The following is a 27,069-nucleotide window of genomic DNA, read 5'->3' as shown; positions in this document are numbered from 1 at the left end:
TGCTTAGCTTTGAAATGACATGAGAGCCATATGCATTCAGTAGAAATTGTACTTTAAATTGCAAATTAGGGCATTTTGTTTTTCACTTTCAATAAATTATGAGACAGTTAAGACTTTATAAAATAAGCTTTGTGTTAGACGATTTTGCCAACAACAGGCTAATGGCAGTGTTCTGAGCATATATGAGGTAGGTGAGGCTAAGCTATGGCACCTGGTAAGTTCAAGCATTTTCAACTTATGATGGATTTATTCCCATCTTTCTACTTAGCTGACATAAAAGGTAATTCATACCTTCTAATATATTTTTAAAAGGCTTATTACCACTAAGTGTTTATTACTGATATAAAAAAGTTCAAAAAAACCATTTAGCTTCAAAAGCAAAAATATGACAAAATAATAAGAAAATATTTAAAGAGAAATAAGTCTTTCAAAATTCAATATTACAACAAGTGGAGAAAAAGGAACCCTAGTACAATGTTGGTGAGCGTGGTCCAGCCCCTACGGAAAGAAGTGCAGAGACTTCTCAAAAATCTGAAAATGGATTTACTAGACTCAGCATTTCCACTCCTACATATCTACTCAAAGAACACAAAAATACTAATTTGAAAGGAAACCTGCACACCTGTGTTTACGCCTATGTTTACTGTAGCACTATTTACAATAGCCAAGATATGGAAACAACCTAAATGCCCCAGAACAGAAAAGTAAATCAAGAAAATGTGGCATATACACATAATGGAATACTACTCAATGATCAAAAAAGACAAACTAATGCTATTTACAGTAACAAGGATGGAGCTAGAAGGGATTATTCTAAGCGGAAGTGAGTCAAAAGGAAAAAGATAAATATCAGATGGTTTCACTTAAAAAAGCTCTCCTCTCTGTTAATTACTAGCCTGAATTACACACATCTTCAGCAACATCTATATTTAATTCAGACTCTCTCAAAGGCACAAACAAAATCAGTTAACAAACGTGGGCTACTAATGGTAAATAGTAATAACTTACCTACTTCAGTAAGTCGATGCCTTTCTAATGTTAAGTTCTTTGGATCCTTAATAAAATGAAAGGGCTGTATTTTTATTCCTTCGATTTGAGGGAATAACAGAGCAAAGCCGGATTCTCCAATTTCTATTTCCTGAGGTCGATTGCTACCTGATCCCATTGGAGTCACTAGGAAAAAAGTTGAAACGGTTTCATGAACAGATACAATAAAAACTTAAATTTCATTTGGTAACAGTGTAAATTAACCAGCCCCACCTAGATAACTACTATATAGGTGACTAAGATCAACCAACAAACTATAAGGCACTCTTTAAAAAAAAAGGTATTTCAGCTTTGACATTTTAAAGAGTATATTGTCATGTATCTGCAATTTACTTTCAAATGGTCCAGAAGGAAATGTTTTCATATAAACAAAGACAGAAAAAGCAAATGTTACAAAATGTTTTAAACTGGCAAAACTAGATGAAGGGTATATGGTTGTTTCTTGTATCAGTCCATTATACTCTCAACTTTTCTGTAAGTTTGAAGTTTTTCTAAATAAAAAATTAAGTGGTAGCAAATACATCTTCACAGCAACTTCACTTTGTAACAGAGTTATCCCAACAAATAACCACACATGCTTTTATCAGATAATTTTTAATAGGAAGTAAAAAATGACCTACACTTGTTATTTATATTAAAAATTACAATTAGAAGTCAAACGTAGCTATTAAGAATAACTGACAGACAAGAAGAAAACATCAGAACCCTGCTACCCTACCCCATTCACAAAGCCAACACACTTCAACCAACAGAAAGGAGGAAAAAACAACAACAAACAAAAACAACAAAATAGAGATCAAGCGCAACAATGAGTAGAAAGGAACTACCGCAGGCACTGCACCCTGTGACCGGGAACCGTGAAGAACCATGCCGGAATCGCCATGGAGGTGAGCAAATGGCTCTGGGTGCCATTAGAGGAAGATAAAGATTCCTTGGAGAGACCTGCAAATAGCCAAAGGCCAACCGATAAGCTTGTTCAGAAAAGTGCATGTGCTCGAAAAGCATACGCAGATTGCGGCCGCCCAGGTCCCTGTGGCTGCAACCTAGGATTAAGGGGAGATGTGTGGGAGCCTTCACTGAGGTGAATGACCATCACCGGGTAATCAAAACCAGGCATCCAGGTATGGGAGCAGGGTGGAAAGGCGCCATTTCTGCAGACACTGAACTGAGAACCGGGGCACAAAATTTGGGGCGTGGGATCCCCATGACAGCAGGGTAGAGGGCAGACACAGCACCCCCATGCCACTGAGGCACTTCATGCCACCCCCCACTCTGTTCTCCAGAGACCCACAGGGGAAAAAGCACAGTTCTGGAAGGATACTAGGAACGATCTCTGGTGCCACTTAGTGATCAGAAAAAAATCACCAACTTCCTGATAGTTGGAAGACAGGGATTCCAAAACTACCCTCAGGCCCTGAGAGGGTGGGCCACGCAAAAGGGGGCAAGAAGGGAAATGAGGCATGGAGCAAGACCCCATTCTGGAACTGAGAACTGGGCACTGGATCCGGAGCATGGGACATGCCAGAATAGTGGGCACTGCACGGGGTGACAGCCAGCATTTGGGATCTGAGACCCCTGGAATTGAGAACTAGAGTCCAGAATTCAAGGTGTGGGATCCACACAGCTATGGGCACAGCACTGGGTGAATACGGGGCAGACATTGCACCCAGCATGAGCAATAGCCCCTGTGTTGAGGTGCTCCCCTACCCTCCTCCATTTCTCAGAGAACTACAGGAAAAAGCACAGGTCAGCAAGTACAGGTCTCTGGCGCCACCTAGTCACCACAGCAAGATCACCAACTAGCTGATTCCCTGCTGGAACTGAGTAAATACAGAGGAAAAGAACTGTAAGAGAGAGTACCCAGCAACACAGCCACAGCATCAACACCCTGGTGGAGTTTTGGCCTACCAGTGCTTGTCTCAGTCTGGTAAACAGTTTCCAACACCAGTGAAGGAGCACTCCAAAGAGATGCCTGCTAACACCAAGGGCACAATGTCCCAACACATAGAACTACTTAGAAAGCAAACAGCAGGGAGAAGGAAAAATATAAATAACCAAGCAAGCCCGCAAGGGAGAACATACTACAAAAAGTAAATCAGTCACCAGAATTCAACAATGACATGGATGAACATCTCTGAATGTCAGAGAATTTAGAATCATCATGATTAAAAAGAATAAAGAATTTATCTTCCCAATCAGTGGGGTGTTTGTTTTGGTTAATGATGGCAAAAAGTGAAGCTAATTCCATACAGGCTTTGTGGATGCCACCCCCACTCCATCAAGACACCAGGAACTACAAATCCCAGGATCCCCAAAGGGAAGTTGCAAGGACCTAAGGTCGGAGTTAAGCAGCCATTTGTTTGTAAATAAAAACCAGCCATGTTAGTGGGGTCGGGCATGCTTGGGTCATGCTCTTGGCCAGGCAGGTTTGGTCTTGGTGGGTCATTTGGGATTCCAGGTCGGCGGAATGGGTAGAACACATTTATCCCTCTTTTCTCCTTGAGTGGTACATTTCTTCATTGCCTTTCCCTTGTAAATAAATCTTTTGCTATCCTTTAAAAAACAAATAAATAAAAGTTAAAAAATATATATATATGGACTTGCTACTGTAGGAAGTTTTACCTGAGAAGTCAATGATCAAAATGCTCATTACAGGGAAAAAAAAGGAATAAAGAAAAGGAAAAGATGATATGAAAAAAATAATCAATGAACTGAAGAACAAAAATGAGACCTTAAGAAAGGAAGTAAAAGAAAAGGAGGAGACTAAAAGATTACTGGAGAGACAAAGAGCTCTGGGAACAGCACTGAAAACAGAATTGAAAAAAATGGAAGAACAGATCAGTATTCTCAGATACAGAAGTAAAAAGAACCGAAAGAGAAAAGGCGAGAGAAGTACAAAGGAATAAGAATGAGGACACTCTTTGACAATTATCAGACTCCCAGAAGACAGGAAATGTAAGCGTAACAGGCATCCAGAAGGTGAGGAGACAAAGGAACTGAGAAATTATTCAAGGAAGTAATTGAAAAAAACTTCCCAAACATGAAAAAGAAGACAAATATAGACAAACAAGGAGCAAGAACAACACCCAATTACCACAATGAAAACAAAACTACAGCAAAACATAATAGTAAAGCTTGTAAGACTCCAAAACAAGGAAAACATAATAAAACTGGCAAGGGGGAAGAAACAGATAACTTATAAGGAAAAATCAATTAAGTTAGCTTCAGACTTCTCTGAAGAAACACTATGGGCAAGAAGAGAATGGAGTAACATATTCAAGGAACTTCAAGACAGCAAATGCCAACCAAGAATACTTTACCCTGCAAAGTTCTCCTTCCTCTTTGAAGAAAAAATACAAACCTTCAGACAGAAACTCCAGAAATTCAATACAACTAAACCCCCACTCCAAAAAATTCTACAAGTCCTAAAGCCAAAACCAATAGAGAAATGAAAAAAAAAAAACAGAATAAAGTGAGGAATAAAATCACAAAGAAGACAAAGAAAATGGCAAATACAGATGTCAGCATATCAATATTAACTCTAAACGCAAATGGATTCATCTTCTCAAAAAAAAAAAAAGACACAGAGTAGCAGGCTGGATTAAAAAACAAAATCCAACCTTCTGCTGTCTCCAGGAAACACATTTAACTGCAAAAGATAAACAAAGACTGAAAGTAAAAGGTTGGAAAACAATCCTACAAGCAAATGGACCAAAAAAAAAAAAAAAAAAAAAAAGGCAGGAACAGCTATACTTATATCAGATGAAAAAGACTTGAAATTAAAAAAGGTAAAAAGAGACATAGACGGACACTACATTATGATCAAAGGGACAATATATCAGGAAGATATAATACTCATCAACATATACTCACCAAATGAAGGGGCACCAAAATATATCAGACAATTATTATCAGCTCTGAAAACAGACATTAAAGAAAATACATATATAGTGGGAGACTTCAACACCCTACTCTCACCAATGGACAGATCAACAAGACAATAAACAAAGACACTAGAGCCCTAAATAAAGACATAGAACTCATGGACTTAACAGACATCTCTAGGACACTGCACCCCCCAAAAAAAAATCCAAGTACACATTTTTCTCAAGTGCTTATCGATCATTCTCCAGAATCGATCACTGGGCCACAAGACAAACAACAGATACATTAAGATCAAAATCATTCCAACTATCTTCTCTGATCATAAAGGCATTAAATTAGAAATAAATCATGAAAAGACAACAAGGAACCCTCCTACTTCATGGAGATTAAAATCCACACTACGGAAAGACCATTGGACTAATGAGGAAATCAAAGAAGAAATTAAAAAATACTGAGTTGAATGACAAGGACACCAATTCCCAGAATGCATGGGATGCAGCAAAAGAGTAATAAGAAAAAAATATATATCAATACAGGCTCATATCAAGAAACAAGAAAGAACTCAAACAACCTAATCTCACATCTCAAAGAGCTAGAAAAATAACAACAAAAACCCCCTAAAACCAGTAGAAGGAAAAAATAAAAATCAAAGCAGAAATAAATGAAATTAAAAAATCAATCCAAAAGATCAATGAAACCAAAAGTTGGTTTTTTGAAAAAATAAAACAAACAGAACTCTAGCTGTGCTCACAAAGAAAACACACATAAATAGGATTATAAATGAAAGAGAAATCACAACAGACTCAGTATAAATCAAAAGAATAATCAGAGATTACTATGCACACTTATATGCAAACAAATTCAACAATCTAGGGAGATGGACAATTTCCTATAATGATACAATCATCCAAAGCTTGACAAAGAAGAAATACAACGCCTAAACAGATCAATTACAAGCAGTGAAATTGAAGCAGTAATCAAAACACTCCCCAAAAACAAAAACCCAGGCCCAGACAGCTTCTCACAAATGTATTTCACCAAATGTTCAGCAGTGAATTAGTGCCCATCCTACACAAACTCTTTCAAAAAATTGAAAAAGGAGGAATACTACCGTATACATTCTACAAAGCCAGCATTACACTTATCCCAAAACCAAACAAAGACAACACAAAAAAGAAAATTACAGGCCAATTTCCCTAACACTGATGCAAAAATCCTCAACTAAATCCTTGCCAAAGGAATCCAACAACGCATCAAAGGGATAATACATCACAATCAAGTGGGATTCATCCCTGGGGCACCAGGATGGTTCAACATATGAAAATTGATCAATGTAATCCAACACATCAACAAAAAGAAAAATAAAAACCATATGAGCATATCAATAGATGCTGAGAAAGCATTCAACAAAGTCCGACATCCATTTATGATGAAGGCCCTTGAAATTCTCAGGATAGAAGGAATATACCTTAACATGATAAAAGCCATATATGACAAACCCCCTGCCAGTATTATTCTCAATGGCAAAAAGCTGACAGCCTTTCCTTTAAGATCAGGAACAAGACAAGGATGACCTCTCCCACCATTGCTCTTCCATGTAATAGTGGAGGTCCTAGCCAGGTCAGTAAGACAAGAGGAAGACATACAAGGATTCCAAATAGTGAAAGAAGTAAAACCATCACTATTTGCAGACAATATGATAACATACATAGAGAACCCTAGAAATGCCACAGAACAACTACTTGAAATAATCAACCAGTTCAGTAAAGTAAAGTAGCAGGATACAAAATCAACACACAAAAATCAGTAGCCTTCCCACACACAAACCATCAATCTGAAGAAGAAATCAAGAAAACCATCCCTTTTATAACTGAAACAAAAAATCAAATACTTGGTAATAAACCTAACAAAAGAGGTGAAAGACCTATACAAAGAAAATTATAAAACACTGCTAAATGAAACAGAAGACACAAAGAAATGGAAAGACATCTCCTGCTCATGGATTGGAAGAATTAACATTATTAAAATGGCCATCCTCCCAAAAGCAATACACAGATTCAATGCTAGTCCAATAAAAATCTCAATGACATTCTTCACAGAAATACCATACTGATGAAATTCATATGGAACTACAAAAAACCGTGAACAACCAAAGTCCTACTGACGAAAACAAAGGATAATGGAGGTATCACATTTCCAAACTTCAAGCTATACTACAAAGCCATAATAACTAAAATGGTCGGTATTGGAACAAAAATAGACACACAGACCAATGGAAATGACTAGAGAGCCCAGAAATAAAACCACACTTACATGAACAACTAATCTTTGACAAAGGAGTAAAGAATATGCAATGGAACACAGTTTGTTCAATAAATGGTGTTGGGAAAACTGGACCTCCACATGCAAAGGAATGAAACTAGACCAGTACCTCTCACCGTGCACAAAAATCAACTCAAAATGGATAAAAGAACTGGACATAAGACCTGAAACCATAAAATATACAGAAATAAATATAGGTAAAACACTACAAGACATACATCTCAGTAACATCTTTAAAGACTCATCACCCAAAGCAGTGACGGTGAAGGCAAAGATAAACACCTGGGATTACATCAAACTGAAAAGCTTCTGTACAGCAAGAGAGACATTAACCAGGGGCCTCCCCTGGTGGCACAGGTGGTTGAGTACAGCACAGTGAAGCTGTTCCTGGCCTCTGCAGCACAGATTCAATCCCAGCCAGCCAGCGAGATACCCACATTGTGCAGCAGATCTCTCCTGTCTTGCCCGCTGCTCCCCTTCGCAGTGTATTTCAGTCTGCCTGCCTGTTCTGTTTCCCGCTGTCTCTGGTGAATCCTCTCACCCTCCTGCACTGGGCCTGTACCCCACTTCTTGTATGCATGAATAATTCTTTAACAGAAAAAAAAAAGAGACACCACACTGATTGAGAAAAAAATTTTTGCACTCCATCCAACTGATAAGGGACTGATCACAAAAATATACAAAGAACTCACATGACTCAACAAAAACAAAGTAAACAATCCAGTCAAGAAATGGACAGAAAAACTTAAAAGACATTTGTCCAAAGAGGAAATGCAAATGGCCAACAGGCATAAGAAAAAAATGTTCAACATCCCTTAAAATTAGGGAAACGCAAATCAAAACCACATTGAGATATACCACCTTACACCAGTGAGAATGGCACATATCAAAAAAATTAGCAACAATAAATACTGGCTAGGATGTGGTGAAAAAGGAACTCTCCTACATTGCTGGTGGGAGTGCATTCTGGTCCAACCACTATGGAAAGCTGTCTAGAGGTTCCTCAGTCTACTAAAAATGGAGCTACCCTTTGACCCAGCAATTCCACTCCTAGGTATTTACCCAAAGGACACAGAAACATTGATTCAAAAGAAGACCTGTACCCCTGTTTACTGCAACACTATTTACAATAGGCAAAACCTGAAACAACCCAAATGCCCAAAAATAGATGACTGGATCAAGATGTGGTATGTAGACACAATGGAATATTACTCAGCAATCAAAAAAACATAAAACTCATGCCATTTGAAGCAACATGGATGGAACTAGAAGGAATTATCCTCAGTGAAATAAGCCAGAAGGGAAAAGAAAAATATCGGATGGTTTCACTTATAGCAGGAATATATGGGAACCAAATAAGACATCAGTGTTTAAAAAAACACAGAAAACAGTAATACAAAACACAATAAAACAAAGACAAGACAATTATAAACTAGTGACATCCTGCAGGGGAGGGGAGGAGGATGGAGAAGGATCATTGGGAGGGACGGAGGAGCACAGGGGACTGAGGTGATGGTGCGCAGGTGCATTTTGTTGAAGGAAATTCTATGGGGACTACACCGGGGGAAGGGGGCAAACAAATATTGTTTAAAAATGAACAATATTATAAAAAATAATTAAAAAAAAATTAACCTGGCCAAAAAAAAAAAAAAAAAAAAAAAAAGACAAACATGTTTTTACAGACCTGAAACTATGTCTGTTTTATGTCATAAATTTCAAAGGTAGGTGTTAGGGACAGAACCGTGTCTCCTCCACCCCCCACCCCCCAAATTTTATGTTGAACCCTAAACCCCCAATGTGACTGTTACTTGCAAATAAGGTCATTAAAGGTCATTAATAATGGTTAAAAGAGGTCTTAAGAGTGGGGCCCTAAGCAAGAGAACTGGTGTCCGTACAAGAAGAGGAAGAAACATTAGGGATATGCACACAGGAAAAGAAGGCCAGGTGAGGACACAGAGTAGGTGGTTGTATCCAAGCCAAAAACGCCTTAAGAGAAAGCAAACTTGCCAACATCTTGATCTTAAACTTCAGTCTCCAGAACTATAGAATATGTGTATGTGTATCCCCATAAACACACACACACAAAGTCTGGAAGGTCATGCCCCATAATATTAACAGAATGGTTAACTTTGTGATGCTTAAAGATGCTCATATTTTTTCCCCTTTTTACTTATCTGTATCATTCCATTTTTCTTTTATTTTTACACAGTAAGTATTACTAGTATACACAATACATTTTTTTTTTTAAAATAAGGTAAGCCTTTCAGAAATCAACACTGCAACAAAATAAAAAAATATTCAAAAAGAAAACTTCAGATTCAAGTCAAACCTACATATTTTGAATTAAAAGCATGAAAATAAAACAAGAGTTTATTTTAAGGCCCCTTCCCCCCAAAAAATATCAAAACTTCTATAAAAGCAATTTTTGAAATTTCTGTACTAAGTCTCAAGACATTTTGATTAAAATTCCAACAGGATTTTAAAAAATAGACACTGATTCTAAGGTAAATGTGGAAACACAAGGGGCCTAGAATCCCAAAGCAACTGTAAAGAGCAACAAGACCTACTAAAAGATAGCACTGCTTTAAGCATAAATAAACTGAACAGAACAGAATTAAATCCAGAAACAGCCATACCCACAAAATTGTTTTTGACAAAGACGCCAAGAAAATTTAATGAGGAAAAGAAAGTCTTCACCCAACAATGATGAAGATAAACATATGAAAATAAATTATATCCCTTATGAAAATTAATTCATTAGGTCCTAGAACTAAGTGTAAGTTAAACTGTACAGGTTGTAGAAGACATAAGAGTATCTCTGTGAGCAAAGATTTCTTGGAGAGAACACAGAAAGCATTGTAAGTGGAAAAAATAAATTGGATTTCACCAAAATGAAAGTGTTTTGCTTATCTAGAGATACTGTAATGAAAATGCAAAGACAGCAACAGACTGGGAGAAAATATTTATAAAACTTAAACCTGATAAAGGTGTTACATCAGAATATATATGTGAACAACACCTTTAACAGGTAAACAATAAAGTGACAATTCAATTAAAAAAATCAGTGACACTTGACACTTCACAAAAGCAGATATACAGTCAATAAAAACATGCAAAAATAATTACACATCAGTGTAATTCAAATTAAAACCACCATAAGAGGCATCTTTATACCCCCCAGAATGGCTAAAATGAAAGACTGGTGATGCTAAATGTGAGGATATGAAGCAACAGGAGCCTCCACTCATTGCTGGGGAGTTTAAAATGGCACAGGCACAACTTTGGAAAACTGTTTGCAGCTTTCTAAAAATTTAGATATACACCAACCTTAAGACATAGCAACTGGACTTGGTAAGTGCTCATGAGGAACAAACCTATGTCTACAAAAAGACTTACAAAGTGTTCTGACTGTTCCATCACAGTAGCCAAGTATGTGAAACAATCCAATCTCCATCAGAAAAGAGACCAGAAAAACAAATTGTGGCCTATTCATACAACAATACCACTGGGGAAACTTTTTAAAAAAAATAAAATACTAATACAGTAACACAAGTGAATCTGAAAAATACTATGTTAAAAAACATGTTAAAAGACTCAAGAAATAAAAAGATGTAACTAATGATTTCATTTCTAATAGATATCAGAACCAGGGTTTCCCATGACAGGCAGTGATCCACAGGCAAAGGGCATGAGGAAACTTTCTGGAGTGACAGAAATATTCTGTATCTTGATTTGTGTGTTGGTTACACATGGGTATAAATGTCAAAACTCACTAAGTTGTACATTTACAATTATGCTTTTCACTTTAATTAAGAAAATCAGCTCTGCACATATAAGAATGAACAAATTTTCTCAAACCTGGTATTATCCCAACCTGAAAAAATGACAGTAGCCTATAGCTATTTTAGAAATGTCCCTACACTGTGGCCTAAGTAAAAGGAATCAGCTGTCTTGTAAGTTTTGTTGGGACACAAGTGGATCTGGCCCATAGAAAGCATCCAGCTTTGAGGGAGACCAGAATCAGTAAGTGGGGGAAGAGTGGTCCATGAACATACAGGAGGACAATCCTGACTAACCGTGCCCAGTGATGTTTATTCCCCATGGGACATCTGCTTGGGTCAAGGAAGGCAGAAGGGTATCCACCCAGGTCCATCTGCCCTTCCTCTATAGCCCCCAGATCTAACTGAAATTTCAGAAAGGAGAAACTTGTCAGGCTTGTGGAGAAGCTGCAGTGGGTGGGGTGGGTAGAAACAAATGAAAACTATGATTCTATATAAACATTTAATAACCAGTAGTTGTAAAAAACAGATCAGTCATTTAAGGAAAAACTCAGAAGTTAAAAGACAGCCATGGTCGCCACTATCTTTTTTTTTAATACAGTGAAAAATGATATACAGTGATGAGGTAAATGAATACTTAATGGGGTTGGGAGTTGATAGAGGAAGAGATGAAACATAACATTTATCCCTATTCATTTCTAAAACACTTAAAATCCTTTGTGCTTTTTTTTTTAATTTTTATTTTATTTTATATATTTTTTACATTTTTCATTTTTGCATAATGCGTGCATTTTCATCTTGGTTACATTCCCCATACAATGCCCACCCCCCTTATTTTGACCGTAATCCCTCCTACCCACCCCCCCACCCCATACTGTGTCTCTGGTTTATAGTTGCTCATTGATTTTTACTTTATTATAATTATTCTTTTTCCTGGTCCCTTATTTAGGTTTTCTAAATTCCTGCTATGAGTGAGACCATCCAGTATTTTTCTTTTTCTGGCTTATTTCGCTGAGCATGATCCCTTCCAGCTCCATCCATGTTGCTGCAAATGGCATGAGTTTATCTTTTTTGATTGCTGAGTAATATGCCACTGTGTACATGTACCACATCTTCTTGATCCAGTCATCTATTTTTGGGCATTTGGGTTGTTTCTATAGTTTAACTATTGTAAACAGTGCTGCTATAAACATAGGGGTGCAGGTGCCCTTCTGAATTAATGTTTCTGTGTCCTTTGGGTAAACACCTAGGAGTGGAATTGCTGGATCATATGGAAGCTCCAGCTTTAGCAGGTTGAGGAATCTCCACAGCTTTCCACAGTGGAAAGTTTGTTCACTAAATGGTGCTGGGAGAAATGGGTCGCTACATGCCAAAGAATGAAGTTTGACTACGACCTCACACCATGCACAAAAACCAGCTCAAAATGGACTAAAGAATTAGACATAATACGTGAAACCATAAAATATATAGAAGGAAATATAGGCGAAACACGACATGCACCTCAGTAACATCTTTAAAGACACATCACTCAACTCAGTGATAGTGAAGGCAAAGATAAACAGCTGGGACTACATCAAATTACAGAGCTTCATACAGCAAAAGAGACAGTAACCAAAACAAAGAGACACCCCACCGACTGGGAGAAAATTTTTGCACACAACACTAATGATAAAAGGCTGATCACAAAAATCTACAAAGAGTTGAAGAGTGTCAACCTTTGTGCTTTATTGCACAACAAAACCTAAATTCAGACCAAAAGTCTCTCAGCAAAGACTAAAAATGCCAATTATAGTGTACTACTGAGTGCAACAAAGAAGACAATAGTAGTGAACATTTACTGACTGTTTATGTATATCCCTATTTTAAAACTTTACATGTATTAATTCATTTAACCCTCATCACCCTTAGATGGGGAAACTGAAGGAGTTGTAAGAGGAACGTGAGGAACAACATCTGAGAGTGAGTGGCACTCATAGCCAACGCAATGGTAGAAGGCAATTTGTGAACTCTACCCCATGATGGGCTGAGGCGGCTTTTGACTATTTCTCCTACAGATGGGAAATACAGATAGGGTGGGCCTGGAACTTTGGCAGTTGTACTGTTGGTAAGGAAGGGGTCTTCAGCTTGGACCCAGCTCTTTGCTTAGTGGGCACTACTTGGGATAGGACAGAGAGCATCTGGCCATGTGCCAGACATTTTTTTTTTTTTTTTAACGATTTACTTTATTTATGCCTACAAAAGCATGGCCAGAGGGGCGGGGGTAGGAGTGAGAAGATTCACCAGAGACAGAGTGGGGAGCAGAACAGTCAGACTGACTGAAATACAATGCTGAGGGGAGTAGTGGGTGAGATAGGAGAGGTCTGCTGTGCCATGTGGGTTAGCTCCCTGGCCAGGGATTGAACTCATGGTGCAGTGGCTGCCGACAGCTTCATAATGCTGAGACTTAACCCCCCTGTGCCACCAGGGAGGCCCCCCTATAAATATTTTCTGACTCACTCTCTTAGCCGTCCCTTTTCACATTCTCTATGTAAATAAATCCTGTTGTTGGTCCTCCCATGTGTTCATTTTTGAGTCCTGTCCTCCTGAAGTAGAAAGTATGAGCGTAAGGACACGCCCAGTCCCTGGGAGTTTGTCTTGCTTCACTATGAGGTTTAAGTACCTTGCCCAAAGTCGTATAGACACTACACTAAATGGTATAGGTGGGATCCCAATTCACGTTTCTGAACCACAGCACCATGCCTACTGCAATAGTCTCTCCCCCATTGGCTACAGAAAATAAAAAACAATACAAATCAGCAAAAATTCACCATCAGCAATCAAACTTGGAGAAGGATATGATTACATGCCATGACCTTCAAAAGTTTATAGCAGAACATAAGTCTCCTAGCACGGTATACTGTAGCTCCACACCCCAGCCCTGCACCGTCATACCCACCAGAAACCACACTACTTGAACTTACAATAGGGAGAGAGCTCATTACTGCTTTCTAGTTTGGGGACAGAATGTGACCTTTTTCCTCTTGTGAATGGCTCCTGAGAAATGCACTGCATTTGGTTTATACAGACAGGCCTGTGACTTGCTATATTATGCACAATAACCTAAAGGACATTAATGTTAGTCAAATATAATACCATAATACAATACCATTTTATTGCATTTTTGATGACCAAAATATAAATGTGCTTTCAGCTACAAACAATTACCCATCTATAGGACCCCAACCAATGCAAGGCAAAGAAATCACCAGATTGGTATTTTTCTCTTACCTACAATTCCCGGGGTCACAATCCCAAGGACTTGACATTGTTTTGGGAATAGTTTCTCAAGGGCAAATGCTGTTTCCATAGTAGTTCTTTTCCTTGCTGTAATAATACAGTAGCAAAATTATTAACTGTCAGTCATCTATCTACTGTTAAATATCATCCACATTTCAAATTTGATGATGTGAAAATAAAAGCAAATACTGAATGATGTTTAAGTCCTTTTAAGCCAAAAAACTTTACAAAAATGTCTAAAAACTGATGAAAACAAGTATTTTTCCAGTTTGGTCTGTTTCATATTTTAAATTTGAACTTTGGTGTCAGCAGTCTTCCACTTTGTTCAGACATTGTCTTTGCCTCAATGATGTCAAATTTAACAGAAGCATCTAAATTGAGACTTACTATACTGTATCTTTCTACTCAGCTGACAGCACAGCAGGATGACTTTTTCACTGCATAAATTGTCATCTGGCTTCAAATCAGACCATGGTTATCCAATACCAAAGTCTAGACTTGGGTCACAATGTGCCATGGCTTCCTCTTAGCAAGTCAAGAATACACAGTATCTTCAGATAACTTTGGTAAATGGATCCCTGCCCCAACATAAACAATGAAAGGCTTTAACAGTCAAAGGTATACATCCTGTTTTGATAATAGAAAGTGTCTAGAAGCTCAAAGTATTTCAAAATAAGAAAAACACCTTCGTACACAATTTGTTTCGATTGTACTAGGTTTAAAAATCAATCTTTGAAGCAAAAAAGGCTCTTCAAGGTTGAAAGGCAACATATTCAAGCATTTCTCCAGAGAGCAGGCCCAGTGTCTCAGAAGGTCAGTAGCTTTCAGGAGTAATCAATATTTTAACTTTGCAAGAAGGTATAGGAGGAGAACAAAACAACCCCAAAACCCCCAAATTTCTTTTGATATTCACCTCTCTTGTGGCCACGACACTCTTCCAGACTAATGAAAGTTTCTGAATCAGCCATGTAAAGAACTGTCCGTGGTAAGATGAGAACATTCTGCAAAGAAAAAAACTGAAATTGACTAACATGAATTTGAGTGCTCTGTACCAAACTGCTGTTGTTCCCCCGTCCCTCCCCCGCCCCCGTCCCCGTCCCTCCACCCCGCTTCAGGTCAATGTTTGCATTGAGTCCATTTCTGTTTCACTCATCCTCTTTCATTTTCAGCTCATTTATCTACTGTGCATCTATTATTTTTTCAAGTCAAACTCATTCCATCCTGACTCAAGAAGTTCATTTCAAAGTAAAAATTTGAACTGTTAAGCAAAAACATTAAGTACCAGCAAAGGATGCCACTGGCTTTATCTGCACAGGCATCACAGTAACAAAAACATTGCATCAGCAGAGGGAACATACATTCCTCTTTCACTGAGAGCCAATTAAATACTGAGGCCTTTACCAACTTGTCTCTTATGGGGACCCTTCGCTTACTATTCCTGTCCTCCGCCTCCCACAGTTTTATATGTGTTCTCCTGTCATTCGGCTTTTTTTCTTTTTTAAAGATTGATTTATTTATGCATACAAGAGCTGGGGTACAAGCCAGAAGTGTGTGTGTGGGTGTGTGTATGTGACAGGACTCCCCAGAAACAGAATGGGGAGCAGAACAGGAAGATCTACTGAAATACACTGTTGAGGGGAGCAGCAGGCGAGACAGAAGTCTGCTGCACCATGTGGGTGAGCTCCCCGGATGGGGATCAAACTCCTGCTGCAGTGGCTGTGGATAGCATCATAGTGCTGCATCTTAACCAGGAAGGCCCCCATTCAGCTTTCTTCCCCACACCTGAAGTAAGATTGTTTCCTTCAAGTGACAGCTTACATGCCGCCTATTCTACAAACCTCTTCCTAGACTACCTCAGCACTTCCATCTCAGATTCAACATCCTTCACATTCCTGTCATTTGCACCTTAACCACCCAAACTGATTCAGACTTGTTTTCCACCACACTTCTCATTGCACAAATAAGTTGCAAAGCAGTTGAACTGAATATAGAGGATAAATGTATTTTTCCTTCTAAACTAATTTTTACGATGAGAATAAAATGTAGTATTTAACATATAGCAAAACCTCAATGCTGATTTTAAAAAGTGTTGGTACACTGCAATTTGGGGTACTGTTAAGATGTTTCACAGTAAATTCCATTTCTCTACTGTTAATGCACCTTGTAGTTTATCATTTAATGACTTCATTTACTAGGTAAACATCAGGTCAGTTTTTTCTTACTACAAATGATGCTCCAAAGAAAATTTCTATGGAAGTCTTTGCTTGCATTTTGAATTTTTCCAACAACAAACTTTTGGGAAAAGACTGAGCAGGGCTGGGGCCAATGTGCCAAGAAGAGTTTTCTGCAAGCCTGTCTTTGGATACTAGTCACTTTGGCTCCAAGTCCCAGAGCCCAGACAGGTTAAGAAGAAAAGAAAACCCACATAAGGAAGTGGGGAAACAATTACCCAACGGGGCAATCATCTAAAAGGTTATCTAAATATATTAAGGATGACAAGAACCAGGGTTCTCACTGTCCAAAGGGGAGGCACAGACATGAATTGAATCCTATGTGGATTGGAATTGGATGTATCTGCATCAATTCATGAATTTCCATATATAAGCATATATAGTTGTCAATGTGTGTATGTGTATGTAAACATGTACACACACATAATGCACACATAAGTTTACGAAGGTTACCTCTCAGCTTGTCCCCTGATTGCACTTTGAAGGAACAAACCTTAAGACCAATGAGTTAGGCCCATCTTGACTTCCAAATACCACTCTCCACTAAGAGGAACCAGAGTTCCTTGGAAAAACTGCTGATTCCAGGAGTGCAACAGGCAAAACATAAAATAGGCTTAGAACATCTTGTGTTGGAAAGCAAGGAAGGGATCAAAGAAAGAAGACTGAGTCTCAGCTAAAAGATACTGAAGTCAGATGAAGGAACGCCCATTAGTCAAATTTGGGACATCTGAGCAACTGATACTAACGTGTTACAACCCACTGAGTAAGAGACTAAGAGTCCACAGATATAATAAATGAATAAACCGAAACAGGACATTTACTCAGCCTCAAATTATCTCCTCACAAAATTCAGCGGAAATTTTGTAATTACAGTGGGGAAAAAGCAAGCGACATCTAGCGGACACCGCTTTCCTCAACGGTGACGTGCCCAAGGAGGAGACACCGGGAGATGGCAGGGCCGAGGGCGCCGGGGAGGGGCGGGCATTTCCTCTCAGAGTTTCGCCAGATACACGTGAACCCAACCTCAGAAACGTGAGACACGGCCAGACTGATGGGTGCTGGGAAAACAACTGGCCTGTCATTGACATTCTTGCCCAAACTGTGAAAATCAAAGCTCGAGAAACTCCTCCAGATCAAACATCGAGGAAACGTGACGGAATCCAAACACGCTTCTAAACGGCCTCTCGCGGCTGTGGAGACGGCGCGGGGCAGCAGGCGAGGCCCGGGCAGGCCGCAGGGCACGTGCCCCGCGCGTCCCACTCAACGGTCCCGTCAGGGCGGCGCCGCCGCTGCTGGGGGCGCCCGCCGAGCCGGGGCCGCGCGGAGAGGCCGGGCCGGGCCGGGCCGGGCGAGGCGTCTCTCTCAGCGCGGCCGCTCGGGCCCGGCCGCCTCTCCCGAGAGGACGGCGCAGGCGACAGCGCGGCCGGCGGCAGGCGCCCCTGAGGCAGCAGGCCCGGCGCGCCCCTGACGGTCCCCCCGGCCCGCGCCCGCCGCCCCCCGCCCCGGCCCCGGCCCCGGCCCCGGCCCCGGCCCCACTCGCCTGCAGCTCGTCCTCCGCGGCGCGCAGCAGCCCGTGCTCGTCCCGGCGGCCCCGCCCGGCGGCGCCCGCGGAGATCCAGGCCACGCGGCGCCGGGCCCGCAGCGCTCGGCGCGCGCACTCGCTCCACAGGCGGCTCACGCTGCGGACGCAGACACGGTTGCGGCGCCGCCCGCCCGCCCGCCCGCCCGGCGGACCCGCGGGACCCGGGAGGGGGGCCGGGGCGCGCGGGAGGCGGCCGCGGGGGGCACGTCCCTGAGGCGCGCGGGGGTCCCCCGTCCACCCCGCCCGCCGCCCACCCGCCCGCCGCCCGCCGCCGCCGCGCCTCACCCGGCCGCCCGCAGCAGCGCCTGGGCGGGCAGGAAGGCCAGCACGCGCTCCACCACCTCCGCCAGGTGCCCCAGCACGAAGGCGCCCCGCGCGTCCGCGGGGGAGGCGCCGCGGGGGCCGCCGCCGGCAGGGTCCATCCTGCAGCCCCGCGGGCGCGCGGGCGGCTCGGCGCGGGAGGCGGCCTGGAAGCGCCCGCTCTGGGAGGCCGGCCCGGAAGCGCCCGCCCTGGAAGGGCCCGCCCGGAAGCGCCCGCCCGGAAGCGCCCGCCCTGGAAGGGCCCGGCCCGGAAGCGCCCGCCCGGGAAGGACCCGGCCCGGAAGCGCCGACCCCTCCTGCGCGCGCCCGGCCCTGGAAACGCTGCCGGGGCGCCGGTGTGGCCGGTCCCTCGGCAGGAAACGCCCGGGCGCGTCCGCGTCAGACCCTGCTTTGCCGCGTCGCCCACCGTCGGGCGGAGCCCAGCGCTTCCGCCTCTGAGATGGTGGCCTCGCGGTGGGGAACGCGGTCGCGGGCGGCCCCCGGCGCGGCGGGAGGTGCCCGCCTCGGCGCCCCCGCGTCTGCTCCGAAGGGCTCCGCGTGCGGAGTGGGCGAGACGCTGTCCCGGGAGGCCGTGGCGGCAGGTCCCTGCGACGGCGGTGCTTGAGGGGGCACCCAAATAACACCTCAGTTAATTTAAATTAGGGAAAAAAATCTTCAAAAAAAAATCATGCTCAGCGAAATAAGCCAGAAAGAAAAAGAAAAATACCGGATGGTCTCACTCATAGCAGGAATCTAGAAAACTTAAATAAGGGACCAGGAAAACGAATAACTACAAGAAAGTGAAAATCAAAATCAACAAAAAACTATGAACCAGAGACACTTTTTGGGAGGTGGGGGGCGGGAGGGGAGGGATTGGGGTCAGAATGGGGGGGTTGCAATTGTATGGGGAATATAAAAATAAAATTTATTATTTAAAAAAAAAAAAATCCGGTGTGGGGGACTCACGGTTTTTGAAAGAGTGCCGTGGCTTTCGAGGACAGTGTCAAAGGTAGGGGACAGGTCACTCTATGGGGTCGTACCTGCTTGCACAACTGCAAGACCACCTAGGCCAGGGAACAAGGACGTGTAGTTAACAAACGGCATTTCTAAGGCCGCAAGAGGCCGGCTTGCTCGTCCCAGATATTGTCCACAGTGTCCAGGAGACCCAAACAAAGGGCTGCTCGTTCAAAACGGCATTGTTCCATCAACAAGGGCTTGGGGCTCTCAGCACACTGGCAAGCAGTGGACCAGGATCAACTGGCAGCGGCAGCTGGAGGTGCTGAGAGGTAGGGGTCTCTGAGATGACACTGCATACCCACAGCAGTAGTCTGAAGGCAGGGCTGGCCAGCACTGGGAGCTGGACAGGACAGCAGTGGACGCAACAGTACTGGAAGGCGGTGCTGATGATCCGAAGTGGTGACGGGCTCTCTGAGCCAAACACAGTGCTCGTCACCTGTCTACAGTGCTGGACCACAGTGGCCAGTACTGCCAGTCACCACCAGTCACCAGGAGATGGTGCCAGAATCACCAATGTAAACAGCTCTTTGTGAGTTGTTGGCCTACACCAACAACAAGGACGTCTTTGAGACACGACACTAGGCCAGAGGCCATTGGTGCTCATTTCAGGCAATGTCAGAGGCAAGGCCTGAGGCAGGTGCATTGGCCAGGGCTCTGCACAGCTCTGCAACTTCTTTCTTTGGAGGTTGGCTGCTGGATGCTTCTTTTATCTGTGGGGATTGGAACAGGATCCTTCTGTTTTTGTCAGAGGACAGGAACAGGATGATCTAAGCTGGCTTCTGCCCTGTCTTATATCCTCTTTTAGGGTCCCCCACCCTGCAAGCCTGATTGGACCATTTTTCAACCCTCGGCAGCTGATTGGACCATTTAGAACCAATCAGCCTATTGATTTTTCAACCCAATAATTAATAACTTGCTTAAACTTGATTGATTCATTTAGCTCACACCTGATTGGTCCATTCTGTGATCCAGGAGCCAAATATAAAAAGGAAATCTTGGTGCCTCACAGACCTGCCCTGCCCTGACCTTATGGGCTTATCGGGCTGGTGGGCTATGAGGGGCCACAGCCAGAACCAGCCTCAAGTGTGAGGCACTCTGCACCCAGTTGCCCTTTAGTGGGGCTGGGTGTAACAACATAGGGCAGAGCACCTGCAGGAGCACTGCAGATTGGGCTCCACTGGGAGCCAGACATGTTGACCTGGGATTCCATGGCCTCTTCTGCCTTTGGCTCCAGGGAGTCAAGTTGCTGTAGCTGTCCCAGTGGGGCCCATGCTCCTCCCTGCAGCCTGAACTAGGGACTGCGGGGTTAATTGTTGCCTTCTAAGCCAGAGCTTGCTCCAGCACAGGGCAACATTGCCTCTGTAGCCCCAGTGGGGCTGCATGTCCTGGGGTGGCATGGAGGGGGAAACACTGCTGCCCCCCATCACTGCTGGCCACTGCTTGTGGCCTGAGCCACAATGGGGTCACTGGTGATGGGCGGTAAAATACCCATCACCAGCTGCTGCTTGCACTGCCCACAAACAGTTTCTGGGGGTGGTGCCAGAGCCTAAAGGGGTGGGGGGGCATATGGTGACCAAATCTGGCTAGCATTAGGTGGGCCATCAAGCTCGACCCACTTAAATGGGCTTTCGTGTACCATCCTGCAGCCTCCTACTACAGGGCAGCCTCAGTACTGCCCAGTGGCAGCGCTCTGGGTGGCCGCTGGAAACACTGCAGGAGACTTAGGGCCTCCAGGACACAAACCCAGCTGGCACAGGGAAGGGCCTGCTCAAGGCAGCATGCTCCAGGCAGCTGATGGGAACTCCCAACTCCTGCCACTGCTGTTGCTTTTGGATCCAAGCACAGACCAGTTGCTGGGGCAGCAGGTGGGAAACCACTGCTGCCAATTAGCCTCAAGACACTGCTGTCCCAGCTGCAGAGTACGCGAAAGTCAGTCATGGTTCCAGTTTCACTTTCATCATGAATGTTAATTCATGACAGCAACCTTTAATGCTCTGAACATGCACAAACAGCATATATAGCACCTTATGTTGCTGTGAAAGCGTACCTCAAAGTACACTAGTTCCCTGTCAGGAATATCAGGTGGTTTTGGTATGTTCTGAGTCTTCACCTCAGGCCTACTGAGTCTAAAATGGAGGGGTGAGAGGTGTTCTGAGTTTTAATATTCTCGTGATTTAAGATTTCCTGTGATTCTAAAGCAAGCTCACAGCTGTCACTGTTGTATCCCCACCTAATACTCTGTTTTTCCTGTGGCTTCCTTGCTAAAACTCTGATTTGATCCCCATCTGGAGGGTCAACTTGATTCGTCTTAAACCAAAGCAGTTGGCTGGAAACATTTTGGCCTCAGGACTCTTTACACTCAAATATTGACAAACCCAAACAATTTGTTTCTGTAGATTATGTATGTGAATATTAACATTTACATGTGAATATTTATGTATGTAAAGTTATAATATTTAACATTAATTCACTTAAACCCATTAACAAAGTAACATTTTTAAAAAAATATTTTATTTTATATAATTCTTACATCTTTTTCCATCTTTGCACAATGTATGCATTTTCATTTTGGTTATATTCCCCATACAATCCCCTTATTTTGACCCCAATCCCTCCTCTCCCTGCTGCCCTGCCCCACCCCCCCCCAGTAGTGTGTCTCTGGTTTATAGTTGCTTGTTGATTTTGATTTTTTTCTTTATTATAAAGTCTTTTTCCTGGTCCCTTTTTTAGGTTTTCTAAATTCATGCTATGAGTGAGACCATCCGGTATTTTTCCTTCTCTTTCTTACTTATTTCGCTGAGCATGATCCCTTCTAGCTCCATCCATGTTGCTGCAAACTGCATGAGTTTATCTTTTTTGATTGCTGAGTAATATTCCATTGTGTATGTATACCACATCTTCTTGATCCAGTCATCTATTTTTGGGCATTTGGGTTGTTTCCATAGCTTAGCTATTGTAAATAGTGCTGCTACAAACATAGGGGTGCAAGTGCCCTTTGGAATTACTGTTTCAGTGTCCTTTGGGTAAATACCTAGGAGTGGAATTGCTGGATCATGTGGAAGCTCTATGTTTAGTAGGTCCAGAAATCTCCTCACAGCTCTCCATAGTGGTTGGACCAATTTGCACTCCCACCAACAGTGCAGGAGAGTTCCTTTTTCTCCACATCCTCGCCAACATTTGTTGTTGCTAGTTTTTTTAATATGTGCCATTCTCACTGGTGTGAGAGGGTATCTCATTGATTTGAATTTCCCTGATTACAAGTGATTTTGCACATTTTTTCATATGCCTGTTGGCCATTTGCATTTCCTCTTTGGAGAAGTTTCTTTTTAGCTCGTCTGCCCAATTTTTGTTTTTCTTTGTTTTTGTTGAGTCTCATCAGCTCTTTGTAGATTTTTGTGGTCGTCCTTTATCATTAGTGTTGTGTGAAAAAATGTTCTCCCAGTCGGTGGAGTTTCTCTTTGTTTCTGTTATTGTCTCTTTTGCTGTGCAGAAGTTCATTAATTTCATGTAGTCCCAGCTGTTTGCCTTCACTATCACTGCTAACAAAGTAACATTTTTGTGAAAAATAACTCCTACCCCCCCCCCAGTGAACAGTGTGGCATTGCTTTATATTTTGCAAATCTAATTTCTGGCTTCATAGAAGACAGCTAGTTTTGCTTCTGAACTCAGTCTGTTGTAACATCAAATCATGTAGTCTGGAAAATAATTATAAAGTAAAATTTGTGAACATGAGAGCAAAAATAGCAATTTTTTGTGTAATGAAAATGGTTTGACCTTAAAAACCTATTTAAAAGTGTCTCAGAGGTTCAGCGCACCCTGAATATTATATGCTAGAACCACTGATCCAAACAAATCATTATGGTTTCATTAGCTTAGGATTGGACACAGGTCCCAGTTCTACAAGGAAAAGCGTTCTGAGATTGCCTCACATCCTAAGGAGACACTACATGATAGGGCCATACATTAGCACTGAATAAAATGGCTGCACATCCAGACACAACAGTCAATCAAAAGATGAAATGAACAGAAATATCTCAAAGCAGAGCACAGCCCAGATATACTGTGCCTGGGGTTATCTACCTCTGGACCTCTTGTAAGTGAGATAAACTGACAATTGTGCATAAAAAGACTATGGGTCTGCTGAAGTGGGAGAAAAATTATTGTAACTGCAGGACCAAGAGGGCAGCCTTGAAGAATAAAGCACTTGGATTTACAGTAAAGAATGAGGGCCTCCCCGATGGTGCAGTGGTAGAGTGCTGGGTTGCGAAGCTGCCCGCGACCTCTGCGGTGCCGGTTCAGTTCCCGGCTGCTCCCCGGCCACCGGAGGAGGGTCCCACATGGCGCGCAGACCTCTCCTGCCGCCCGCTGCTCCCCTCAGCAGTGTACTTCGGTCCTTCTGCCTGCTCTGCTCCCTGCTCTGGCTCTGGTGAATTCCCTCACCCTCCCGCGCTTCTGACTGTACCCAGTGCATGTATAAACAAAACAAACAGACAAACAAACAAATAAATAAAATACAGTAAAGAATGAGTGTGGGAGAGGGCAGAGGTTGAGGAAACCTGAGTATACACGCCATTTATGGGTTCTCTGGCTTTCTCATGTTCCATCAGAATGGATTTTCCTCTCAAGCCTCTTCACCATGTATACATCATGATGAACAATTCTATTCCAGAAACTCAACTGAACCTACAGATACCTGGAACAGAGTATCTTTTATGAAGAAAAACAACAAAGTTTTTAAAATGGTCTTTATTCATAAACTTGATGCAAGTTTACAAAATTTACTGTACATTGCCAAATAAATCTGCACTGAAATACAGAAAAAAAAAAAAAAACAAAAAACAGAAGGCATACCAAACTTGTAGCTATCTATCTGCTAGCCACCGGGATATTAAAGAATTCAATAATGTATTCAAGATTTAGCCTTAGGTTTAAGGAACTTTAACGCTTTAAAGATTTTTGCCTTGTCACTTGTTCTCTGAGCAACTGGCAATCAGAACTTTACACAAATGAAACCAAGTGAACAAGGATGACAGAAAATCTTTTCTATTGTCCTCTTAGCCAAAATAGAATAAAAAGAAATTAAACACACAATAATGCAGCAACAAGTCTCTCAGATGTGATAAGTTAAAAATTGAATCTTAAACAAATGCGTAAGAAACACTTTTGAACTTTATAATTGGTTTGTGCAGAAAAATGTGCTTTTGGATTTCTTTTTAAAAGTGCTTAATAACTAGAGTTTACTTTTAAACTGGGTGTATTAAAAAGTCTATTATCAATCAGACAGAACTGACTCAGGTAAGGCAATAAAATGGAAAGCACACTGATTTGAGTCAGATTTTATAAAATAATTAATGTAAGTGGAATTCCTATTAGTCTTTTGATGTAAAAGCCATTGTTAAGACTATAGCAAAATTTTTAAGAGTTCCAAATTAGATTTTTTTTTTTTTTGGACTTAATGGTGCAGATTTTTTTTCCCAATGAGTCAATGCCAATCATTTTATGAGTTTTATTGGTTTACAAATGATTGCAACACCCCGATAATAAAATGGGTACATAAAACGACTTAGTTTTTAAAATAATTTCAAGCTCTGTACTGCAGCTCTTTTTCATAAGAAATATTGAACCAACAAGAAGCAGACTCAGCCCAGCAAGACTCTGATGCCCCAGTGGAAATGACTAATTACACGCTTTAATTGGCATAGCCTTGCTTTGCTTTGCCCAAAATGTATTCAATTCAGTTAAGAGCATATTTTCAGGAAACAGTCCATATTTTCATAGTCATAAAAAAAGTTTAATGAGTAGGTTTCCTGTCATTATTTTGACAATATCATAAAGTGATTTTAACCTGAAAAAGTTAACTGTGATTTAGAAGACCTTAAATTTTCTAAACCAATATTAAACATCAATTAAATTTTTATTGGCTCTAAATGGGACACTACATTGCAAGTCCTCGTAATGCATAAGCTCAATACAGAAAAGGTACCCTAAAGTTGCAGTAACTTGATGCTCACTTGCCTGCTTCACAGGTCTCACTTTTCAAGACAGATGATAAGGAGTGAGTAGCCAGTATATGTCTTTGTCAGGGAGAATACAGTAAAGGCCCCATTGCTCAGTCCGAGATAGTCCTAAAATGAGCAAAATGAAAAGACTGCAACTTATACTGGATGTCAGTGGGCAATTATCCACTAAAATTTCTATTAGCTAACATCTTCGGTATTGCTAATGTAGGGGCACTCAAAGCTTGTGTCTGCATGTTGGAAAGAATTTCTTTAAAGCAACATTGGTCCAAACATACATCAGTTAACACATTTAGCCATCTTCCTTTGGAGGAGTATACCAGCCTGAAATAGAATGGGGAAAAAAAAAGTTAAAATACTTATTCTTAAATCAACTCTAGAAATGCCATTTTAATTATGGCTACTTTCTCCACTTATAATTTTAAATCAACTGTGGAAAAACTTATACTTGGTAAGTTACACTGGTAACAGTAATTTTGATATGTTCATGACAAATTTTCTATGAATAAATTATATTTGCATTTTCAATATTAGAATTCTGTATTAATGGCATTTCTAAGTAAAGATAAAAGTGTGGAACATTAGACTATAAACGAGGTTTTCTTCCATTTCAATTCTGTATTTGAAAACAGACCTCACTGAAAATAACTATCCTGCAAACAAAATCCTGGCATTTTTAAAATAAGATGACAATTTTGGATTATTACATAATGACGTAATTTCACCAGTGAGGAAGGTATTTCAGCAGCTATAGTGATTTAAGTAGTGATGATGCCTATGATCAGTTAGTAATACAAGCCAAACTAGAATCTACCACCTAATTCTTAGTTTATTGCTCTTGTACCATAGTTAAGTTTACAAATACCCACACTTTCTCAAAGAAAGCACTTTCCATCAAGGCTTTGGAATGCAACCTGCAATGTTTACTTCAATAAAAAATAAGTAAGAGATTAGAACAAAGTTCTCTATGGAAAATGAAATGAGAATAAACCACTTACCGTTTGGTCTGAAAGTGCCATTTTGGAACAGTATGAATATACCAAGATTTATGGACCATCCATCAAGTTATGAAATAGCAGACAAGTTATCTTTGTATTTACTAATTTAGAGTGCTGGGAATGATTATTTTGACAACCTGGCCTTCCTCAAGCTTTATCATTTCCCTTTGCTGAAACTTGAAAATTGTTTAGAATATTTTCTTTCAGAAGCAATTACTGCAAGTGATGTTTGCTTTGTCATTAGAAGCGAATATCACAAGCTTAAGTCATAAGCTACTACATTTCTAGCAAATAAGACTTTACTGTAAATACTGCTCTTAAAGAAAACTATTTCCTATACATTTATTTGCTCTGCCTGAAGCATCAGTTTCACTATGATGGCTATATAATTAGCATTTATTTGCAAAGTACTATGCATACATACTATTTTTTTTTTCTTTACAAGTTTAGCAACACAAACATCATGCCAATTTTAGATATGAGTATTTTTTAAGTACTTTCTCAGGGCCAAATAGCTAGGAAGTGACACAAAGGTCACTTGACAAGAGGTCTTCTAATTCCAAGTCAACTTGTTCATAACCTCACTATTAAGAGACAAAAACTCAAAACATGCAT

General features: G+C 41.5%; 2 protein-coding genes across 6 annotated transcripts in view; both read right to left on the bottom strand.

The window, feature by feature from the left end:
- FBXO22 (F-box protein 22) overlaps positions 1-18,544 on the bottom strand; it is a 28,060-nt gene extending 9,516 nt beyond the window's left edge. The window contains exons 1-5 of the mRNA XM_037502046.1: positions 18,408-18,544; positions 18,081-18,219; positions 15,223-15,310; positions 14,301-14,396; positions 1,009-1,173 (exon numbers count right to left, since the gene is read on the bottom strand). Coding sequence (XP_037357943.1) covers positions 1,009-1,173; positions 14,301-14,396; positions 15,223-15,310; positions 18,081-18,219; positions 18,408-18,544 — 625 coding nt within the window. The remainder of the gene's footprint in view (positions 1-1,008; positions 1,174-14,300; positions 14,397-15,222; positions 15,311-18,080; positions 18,220-18,407) is intronic.
- A 5,632-nt stretch (positions 18,545-24,176) lies between these two features.
- The window catches only part of UBE2Q2 (ubiquitin conjugating enzyme E2 Q2), a 62,262-nt gene continuing 59,369 nt past the window's right edge, over positions 24,177-27,069 (bottom strand). For all 5 annotated transcript variants that reach the window (XM_054699916.1, XM_037502045.2, XM_037502042.2 and 2 more), the window contains exon 13: positions 24,177-25,780. In XM_054699916.1, coding sequence (XP_054555891.1) covers positions 25,749-25,780 — 32 coding nt within the window. In that variant the 3' untranslated portion in view covers positions 24,177-25,748. The remainder of the gene's footprint in view (positions 25,781-27,069) is intronic.

This window comes from Talpa occidentalis, unplaced genomic scaffold (genome assembly GCF_014898055.3).
Source record: "Talpa occidentalis isolate TD23 unplaced genomic scaffold, MPIMG_talOcc4v2.1 talOcc4.11, whole genome shotgun sequence".
Taxonomy (NCBI): domain Eukaryota; kingdom Metazoa; phylum Chordata; class Mammalia; order Eulipotyphla; family Talpidae; genus Talpa; species Talpa occidentalis.
The sequence above is the reverse complement of the archived record's forward strand: the minus strand, read 5'-3'. Positions and strand labels throughout refer to the sequence as shown.